The sequence below is a fragment of the Pinus tabuliformis genome, chromosome 9, assembly GCF_031772625.1.
Source record: "Pinus tabuliformis cultivar Carrire ecotype Pingquan chromosome 9, CPIR1, whole genome shotgun sequence".
Taxonomy (NCBI): domain Eukaryota; kingdom Viridiplantae; phylum Streptophyta; class Pinopsida; order Pinales; family Pinaceae; genus Pinus; species Pinus tabuliformis.
The window spans coordinates 264,984,030-264,993,852 of NC_142307.1; the positions used below are offsets into that span (position 1 = coordinate 264,984,030).

The following is a 9,823-nucleotide window of genomic DNA, read 5'->3' on the forward strand; positions in this document are numbered from 1 at the left end:
AAGGGGGGCTACCGCCCCCATCTAACCCCTCGTTTAACTACGTAGGTTAGTCGTGGAAAGAATATAACACAACCCAACAGTATATAATTCATTAACCGCATAAATGTAGCTAGTGCATTACATAGGTTGAATGACATGAGTAACCACTCATAAAAACCTTGCGTAGTATTGAAGGTGGTTTTCCAGGTATCTTCTTCTTTGACTCAAACCCGATGATATTTAGAATTTAATTCTATCTTGATGAAGTACTTTGCTTGCTATAACTAATCCAATAGATTGTTTATCTTGGGAAGGGATACCTATTCTTGAGTGTGGTTTTTTTCAATGCCTTGTTATCAATACACATCTGCCAAGTCCCATCCTTATTTGGCATAATGATTATGGGTGACCCATATGGTGATGTACTTAGTTGAATGACACCCTGTTCTAGTAGCTGCTACAATTATTTCTTCACCTCACTTTCTTTTATAATAGACTTCTGTATAACCCAATATTTGGCATTGGGGAGTTCGACAATAGATGGATCTCGTGCTCCACTTCCCTCTTGGGTGGTAACCCTTTAGGCTCCCGTAACAAATCCCTATATGCTTGTAGCAACTCTTCTAGTTGTTGTGTCTATTTCTTAGTACACCCTTCTAGGTATGCCTTGCCTCTTTCAAATTGATTTTCTCTTAAAAACAATAAAAATACTTATTATTGGAACCGATCAATTTCTTGGCTTGGTTGGCACATACCAACGAAATTTTTGACTTTCCTTTGTGTGCGTTTATGGTCAAATCATTTCCAGCCTTGATGAGTTGAAATTGGTTGGCTCTCTGCATGAATATTGTATCTCGCATATATAAGTAGGGACTTCCAAAAAGCACTCTGCATACATCAAGGGGAACCACATCTAATTCAACTTCATTAATAAAATTAGGACTAACAACAAATCTAATTTTGCATTATTTTGTACCTTTAACACTGCATCCTTATTTATCCATCACAATGGACATTGACTTGGATGATCATAAACTTCCAATCCCAATTTGTTGCAATGATATTCATCTATGATATTGAGTCAAATAGAGTGTCAATATTTTTCCTCTTGACCTCTATCTTTATGTAAAATATTTTGGACATTTATTTCTCTTCCTAATGCTAAGGCTACTTAGATTCACCTCCTTTTGCACTGACATATAGAAAATATTCTCATCTCTGTTCGAGGTGATTTCAACTTGGTTTCTCGAATCAATAACCATGAGATTCTTCTTATTATTGTCTTTCTTTTTGTTCTCCAGGTTAATCTTTGAATGCAACTTCTAACACTTCTCCTCTGTATGGCCGTCAATGTTGTAATGGTTGCAACGGTTTCTTAGATATTTGCACTAGTTGCTATGGCTATTATCTTCTTATCTTTCCCCATTCCACTTCTTCTTCCCCTCCTTAGAAGCATCTTGTTTCTCCTTCTACTTGGATCCACTTGATTTCCCTTTCTTTAGGCTTGTGTTCTCTAGGTGTTTTGTTTGTATGCAAGCCATGTGTTGTGCTTGCACACAAACCTCATTCACCGATCTAGCCTTGAACAACATCACTTTCTTTCAAAGATGGTTGTGTAGACTCCTTAGATACTTTAGGAGTACATATAGGTTCTTTAGCAAGATACCTAACATTATGACCATCTTTTTGAACTCTTTTGTGTACTCCTATATGTTTGGCCCTTGCTTTTTCCTAAGTAGTGCCACTAGATCTAGTGGTCCTCTACATAAACAATGGGGTAAAATTGTGACTTTATGATGGTTTTAAAGTCCTCCCACTTATGTGGCTTTCCCACTAAGTGAGAGCATGGCCCTCTTATTTCAATTGCATGAATGAAATCTTATGTTCTTCTTGAACATGATGGACACTTAAATACACTTCTAATTTTTGTAACTAGTGATTTAGCTTGAGAGCACCATCTCACCTTGATATGACTTGATATCAAACTTTGCTTCCATTTTGAACAGGGACTGTGAATGATTCACGAGACTTGAACTGGGTTGATATTTCTTGGGTCCTTTCTTTGTCTACATATTTTTTTATTCTCTATCTCTTGATCTACCCTCTAATGTGTCCTATGTATTAGAAACCCCATCTTCTCCAAATATCCTAAGCTTATTACATAGGGCCGCCATGAGGAGATTCATATTATGAATTATATCTGCAACTTGTGCTTCTAGCCATGAAAATATTTCCTTTGCAGGATCACAAGGGTCATTCATAGATTCATTGACGATGATTAGGGTTTTATGACTTTTTTCTTATCCAATATAGATCCCCTACAAATATCCACAATATACCCAAATAATTGTGAAAAAAATGTAGCAAGAAAGGCTCAATTTGACTTAGCCTTGGTCAAATTGAGAAAATTCAAAATTTTCAGATAACTTGGAGGCAGTTAACTGAGGTGACATGGCTCTTGTCACTCAGTTAGCTCAATAAATTTGAGTTAGAGGGCTTGGAGTTCAATTATGCATGCGGGATTTCTAATTTATAGCAATCCAATTCAATTACTTTCATTTGTACTCAGTTAAACTAGTTATAACAATTAATAGAACTAGTTGGAGGTCAGTTTTGCAGTGGGATAGTAGTCTAACTCAGAGATCATCTAGTTAACTGATCGATCAACAAAATAGCTCATGCATGCAAGGAATTCGAATTTCTTAGCTGTGGTAGAGATTCTGAGGCAATGTAACATCAATTGTGAACTAGTTTTGAGTGTACAAGTGTTGCACGCAATCAATGATCAATCCTTGGGAATTGTACAACCACTTTGAAGGAAATTACTAAAGAATAGGGGCTAATTTCCTTAGGATTTGCACAAGGATATGGGAGCTCGTATGGGGGAAGAAATTAACTAAGTATGGATTAGAATTCTCATTGAGCAGAGAGAAGAATTATTCTTTTGTATGTTGAGCTCATAGTGAGCTAGCAATTGTAATAGATTCACTATTCATCTGATTAATGCAAGTAGGATTAAGGGTTTTTTACTAGTTGGCTTCCCCTATATAAATCTATTTAATTATGTATGTGATTGATGCATGTTTGCGAATGTTGTTCTAAATTTTGAATTGTTTTCGTAGAGTAGTAGAGTAGAATTGTGCCTCTTGATTTAGATTAAATTTATTGAGCAATTGCAATTATATCACCATATTTCTACATGGTATTAGAGTAGGATTCATATTAGAACAAGAATTCTGAAGTTTTTCCTCAAGATGTTCAAATTTGGAGCTTCACTGTAGCAATATTTCTTCATATTTTGGAGAATGGCCTTCAATGGTATGAGACTAGAGTATGCCTTGGAAGGCAGCTCAAATTTAATTTCTGGGAAGGATTGCATGGAGGGAGTGCTTGATGATAATGGATTGTTGGAATATATCAATACAAACATTCCAAAACCATGGTCAACTAATGTCTAGAACCTAGCTTAATGGAATACAAGGTGAGGAGACTAATCCTGGAGGGAGTGAGAGACCACATTGTCTCAAATCTTGATAGCAAAGAAACTTCATTCACAATGTGGATACTAAGCTATACGAGAATAACAGTGACCATAGAAATTTGGCCCTTAAAGATAAACTTTGAAACATTGAGATGTAGAAGAATGATACTATTCCACAATATCTCACCAGATTTATATAAGTTTGGGGTGAGCTTGGAGGGGCTAGTGTGAATGTTGCAAAAGATAACCTAGTGATCCTAGCTTTTATAGGCCTTCCAAAATCGTAGCATGGCTACTAGGACTTAGTGAATGGGAGGGAGAAATTACAAAATTGGGAATGATTATGGTCTGATTTGGTACAAGAAGAAATCATGAGAAATACTAGAGAAGAAAGTTCATCCAAGGGAGAGGATGAAGAAAAATTTACATTGGTTGGAAAGGGAAACAATAACAAAGGGAAGAAATATCAAATCAAACAAGAATCCAACTAGGGGGTAATAAGAACTACTTTTCCAAAATAGAATGCTTCAATTCTCATGAATTTAGGCACTATGATACAAAGTGTCCACAAAAACAATCTAGCAAGAAGAACACATGTGGAGCAGTAGATGAAGCATTAGATTCACAATTCGAGTTAGACCTCACCCTGATCACATGCACGGCTAAAACTATGATGGGGAGTGTGTAGTACTTGTAATAAGGTGCCTCTTTCCACATGAAAAGGTGTAGAGAGTTTTTTAGTGACCCGAAGGAGAAAGATCTCCAGATGCATATTAAGCTTGGGGATGATGGAAGGGACAATGCTACCGAGATTGGTACAATAACCTTTAAGAGGGATTTGAGATCCCCTCTTCACCTCAAATATGTCATGTTTTTACTAGGCCTGAAGAAGAGCCCCATCTCTATAGCAGTTTTAGAAGACTGTGACTATTATGTAATATCCAGTAAAGGGAAATCCTTTCTAAGACACATTGCCACTGGGCAGGTGAAACAGATTGGAGTTTATGTGAAGAACATGTACAAAATTGATGCGGAAGATTTCATTGCATTATGAAGTAAGGTAGAGAAAATGAAAATTCGCGATGTCAGTGAACTTTGGCACATAATACTTGGTCATCTGCACCATGCCGCCCTTAAAATTATGCAGCAAATAACCACTGGCCTCCCTAAAGGATCACTTGAGCAGTAGGATGTCTGTAAAGGTTGTACCTTGGGGAAGTATGTAAAATCCACATTCCATGATCGAGATAACAAAGAAAATGCAGTATTGGAGAGAGTTCTCTCTAATGTTTATGGACCCTTCTCAATGCCTCCACTACTAGACATAAATACTTTGTTATTTTTATTGATGATTTATCAAGTAAGTGTTGGATCCTATTCACATGGAAGAAGGATGAGACATTCTCAAAATTTGTAGAATTCAAGGCACTAGTCGAGAAAGAGACAAGTAAGAAGGTGGAGGCTCTTAGGAGTGACAATGGAGGTGAGTATGTTTCCAATGAATTCAAGGAATTTTTGCTAAAGAAGGAGTTTGAAGAGAACTGAAAACTCCCCAGAACTCAAAGCACAATGGGGTAACTAAGAGAAATAACCAAAACATTGTAGGAGCTACGAGAGCTCTGCTACAGGACCAAGGCTTGCCATTGCATTTGTGGGCAAAGGCATGTAACATAACGATCTGCTTGCAAAATAGAAGTCCTCATTGGATTCTTGGTATGATTACACCAGAAGAGGCCTTCTCGGGATAAAGTTGTATGTGTGTCATTTCAAATTTTTCTGAGCCTTGGTTTACTGCCATGTCTCCAAATATTCGAGGAGGAAAATTGAGCCGACAATGGAGTTGGGAGTTTTGGTGATATACATTGAAACTCCACACAATTATCGAGTGTACTTACCTTCCCTCAGAATGACAGTTGTATGAAGGTCTGTAATGTTTGATGAGGAGAAAACAATGAGATGCTCTCTTGAGAGGGAGCTTCAAATCCCACTAGAAGAGGATATTTTCTCTCCAAAGGAGGAGCCTCGGGAAGTTGTGGAGCAACCATAAATGGAGGAGTAGAGATGAGGCAAAGTCGAGACATCCACTCAAGAAAAATTGTCCATAGAAGGTAGGAAAATAAATAAGGAAGCTGAAATACTAGTGCAGGATGCGAGGGAGAATGTAGGAGCTCCTTTGAATTTGTGTAGATAAAGGAGGTCACTTGAGAGGTACCTTGGCTACATGGATCTAATGAATGTGCTTGTAGAGAATGAGCCATCCTATTTTGAGGAAGCAGTTGAGAAACTAGTTTGGGTTGATGTAATGGTGGACGAATATGAATCCATCATAAAGAACAGTGTTTGGGAAGTGGTCTCAAGACCAAAAAAAAAAATCAGTTGTGGGTTCGAAATGGATCTTCAAAGTTAAGCATGTAGCATACGAAATTATAGAGAAGTATAAGGCCATATTTGTGGCCAAAGGATTCTATCAAGTTGAGGGAATTGACTATGAAGAAACCTTTCCTCCCGTAGCAAGGTACCCATCCATTAGATCAATTCTTGCACTGTCTGTGCAAATGGGGTGGAATATCCCCCAGATGGTTGTAAAAACAACATTTCTCAATGGTGTTATTGAGGAGGAAGCGTACATAGAGAAATCAAAAGGTTTTGGGACATTTTATCGAGAGTGTGTGCAAACTTAGGCAAGCATTGTACAATATTAAGAAGGCACCCCGAGCTTGGTACACTCAGATTGATAGTTATCTCATGGGATTGGGATTCACCAAAAGTGAAGCAGATGTGAAACTCTATCATATTTTCGTAGGAGGTAAATTGCTTATCATTGTTTTATATGTTGATTATTTAATATTGACAGGTGATGATGAGCTGATAAACTCTTTGAAGCATAAAAATTGATAGCTTGAAGACTTGAATGTAAAAATACACGAGGTATTTAATAATAATAATTTATTATATATATAAATGTATAAGTGATGAATGTTACAATGAGGACCTACATATATATACTTAAGAAGGTGTCCTTTCATGATTGGGCATGTCTTTTAGACATGCCTTTTCACTTAATTTAGTGACTATTTAACCTAATCCATTTTTGATTATTTAATATTTACATTTATTTTATTTATTTACTTGTTATGAATTATATTCATAACATAGCCCCTTCCTTCAGAAGCTTTTTCCTCAAAGCTTTAATGTTGTGGATTTTCTTCACTTAGTGTATGTCGTCTCGATGTATATAATCTGGCCATCTTCTTGTCATATAGCTCATCAATAATATTCCCCTGAATTTTTTTTATAACTCTAATTTTTTTTTTACTCTAATTTTTCGTTGTTTTTTTTTAATTGAATTACTCATATATTTATTATATATATAATAATTATAAACTATAAATTAGTTATAAATATAACATTATATATAGATTATATATCTATATATCTATATATATATATATATATATATATATATATATATATATATATATATATATATATATATATATATATATATATATATAGATATATATATATATTCACATAAAGTTTATGTTATCTGTATCTTAATTAATAAAAATTAAACGCAACGATCCAAGTTTGAACTGTCACCAGAATCCGTGACCTTTTGGACACCATGCTTGATGGTAGGAGTAGACGACAACATCGACGGAACCCATTGACCTTGTAGATGCCACGCTTGACGATAGGAGAAGTAGACGACAATGTTGTGTTTTGTTATGTTTTTTATTTTTTATTTTTTATTTTTTATTTTTAACGAATATCAGCATTGGGACAGTGAGAAGGCAGGGTATGACGAGGAATAAATTTCATGGAATAATGGCGGAGGGTGGAGGACGGAGATCAAATGGGCATGTTATTTGAGTGTATCAATTGACCACGGAAAAAATGATGGTCTGATGGAGGCAGCATAAAACCAAGTTAATGGGTCGAATTTATGTATCGAGGGCACTGTATCATATGACCATTTTGACTGGACACACCATTTGATGGTGGAGGCAGCGTAAAACCATTGTATGACCATTTTGACCGGACACACCATTTGAAAATGGAGGTAGCGTAAATTGGCGACATGTCATGGTGGAAGCATAAGAGACTGGCCTTGGAGATAAGGTCACTTCGCTAAGAACTGAGCAGTACCCACATAAAATCCGACTGCTCCAAGTTGTTGCTGCAGATAGAAACACATGTAGATCTATGGGTGAGAATGTTGCCAGATTTGAACCCTTGACGTTGGCTACAGTGATAAGTGGGGAGGGCGAATGGGTAGAAGACACGAGGAAGAGGTATAAGACGGCCTCGCAGATCTTCTGCATTCTGTTTTCTTAAGCTCTATTAAACGTTGCGCTTCAATTTCTAAACTAGACTTTGATTTCAGGTTGGATCCTTTCTGAACTAAATAATTTGGTCTGGATATGTTAATAAGACTCTTGGGTGAATGCTTTCTGTACTCAATACAAATAATGTAATTGTGAAAAGGATGCCTCCCCTTAAACAATTGCAATGTATCCATGAATTCTCTGACATGACTTTGTATTTCTTTAGGATTGCTGGAATTTCCAATGCCTACAACTTTAGCTGGAAAAAGATACACATATTTTTTACTATTACATTCATTTCTTGCATCGAATCTCTTATTCACCGGAAGAATGCTGAAAATACTTATTTTGTATGGAAGATTCCCGTTGATAACATCTGCAAGTGCTATACCATCCAGATCTTCCTCCCAAGCACCATTAAGGATCTCCATTTTCATTGTTATTATTGTAGCTAGAGAATGTGCCCCTTTGTTAGTTCGTCTGCTTCTCTTTGATCTGAATTTATGTAGATTTCCATAGTTACTCTCAAGTATCCCTCCTGCTTTGAGAATAACATTTTCCAATTCATCCTCAATTGTGATTGTACAAGCAGAGTCCCGCTGAATTTGCAGACCTCTGTAATTATTCTCAATGTAAATAACACAAATTTCCACCTTCCTCTTTGTAATGGGTTTGCACATGTTCTGATTATTTGGATAATTATGCGACTCTGCTTCAGCTGAATCTGGATTTGCTTTAATGCTAGTGCTAGAGCTGCTAACACAGATAGTTTGAGGTAAGGACAATATGATAGGAGAGATTTTGAGAAAGGGGAGAGGTCTGTTATTTTTTGGATACTGGGATATTTTGGAAGCTAATAGTGAAAACCGAAGCTTTGGCAAGTCCCTTTCCACAACACTTCCACTGCCAATATTTGTGCTATCTAAATCTAACTCATCTCCATTATCATAACTAGCCATTTTCACTTCCTTTTCATCATTAGAATGAGTAATATTTGCATCTTCATCATCAACAACTCTATTTATGTCCTTAAATTCATTTCCTCCACTTCTTATCTCTCCACTCCTTTCATTTTCCTCTTCACCACCATCATCAAAATAAGTGATTTTCATTTCCTTTTTATCATCAGAATCAATGATCCTCACATCTTCATCATCTTCATCTGGATAATCTTGTTGATCTGTATCATTCCCATCCATATCAATATCAACTTCATTTGGATCATCATCTTGATCTATATCATTTTCATCCATATCAAGATCATCTTCATCAGAATCATCATCTTGATCTATATCATTTTCATCCATATCAAGACCATCTTCAACTTGTTTCTTTTCAACATCACTATCATCTTCCTTATTATCGATTTCCTTTTGACATGCTTTAACTTCTACATATTATTTTTCTAAACGTTGAAATTCTTCTTGAATTTTATTAAACTGCTCAACGCAATCAGGACGTGAACGTAATGGCACATTGTGCAGTGAACAACGTTCAAAGATCCACATGATTATATTATGTGCCATGGCTTTGATACCACTGAAGCATAAAAACTAATAGCTTGAAGACTTGAATGTAAAAATACACAAGAGGTATTTAATAATAATAATTTATTATATATATATAAATGTATAAGTGATGAATGTTACAATGAGGACCTGCATATATATACTTAAGCAAGTGTCCTTTTGTTACTGGGCATGTCTTTTAGACATGCATTTTCACTTAATTTAATGACTATTTAACCTAATTAATATTTGATTATTTAATATTTACATTTATTTTATTTATTTACTTGTTTTGAATTATATTCATAACACTCTTACAAGGGGTAACTTTCAAGGGATTTGAGATGAAAGACGTGGGTCTCATGCACTAATTCCTCAGGCTGGAAGTATGGCAAGGTGATGGGGAATTGTTTATATGCCATTAAGATACTGCACATATTTTGCATGGAGAGTTGTAAGCCCATGGAGATACTCTAGCGACCAACTGGAGGAATGAGAATACCACTTCAGGTGAAGAGGTTGAT

The 9,823-nt window shown here is 35.9% G+C and overlaps 1 protein-coding gene across 1 annotated transcript; it reads right to left on the bottom strand.

The window, feature by feature from the left end:
• Nucleotides 1–7,709: 7,709 nt before the first annotated feature.
• Nucleotides 7,710–8,750, bottom strand: LOC149148221 (putative tRNA pseudouridine synthase). Its single transcript, XM_089442105.1, has one exon. It carries the CDS (start codon nt 8,748–8,750, stop codon nt 7,710–7,712), a length of 1,041 nt encoding a protein of 346 aa, XP_089298231.1.
• Between the last annotated feature and the right edge of the window lie 1,073 nt (nt 8,751–9,823).

Coding starts and splice junctions, on each gene's coding strand:
- LOC149148221 (XM_089442105.1), bottom strand. CDS start 8,750: ATGGCTAGTTATGATAATGGAGATGAGTTAGATTTAGATAGCACAAAT.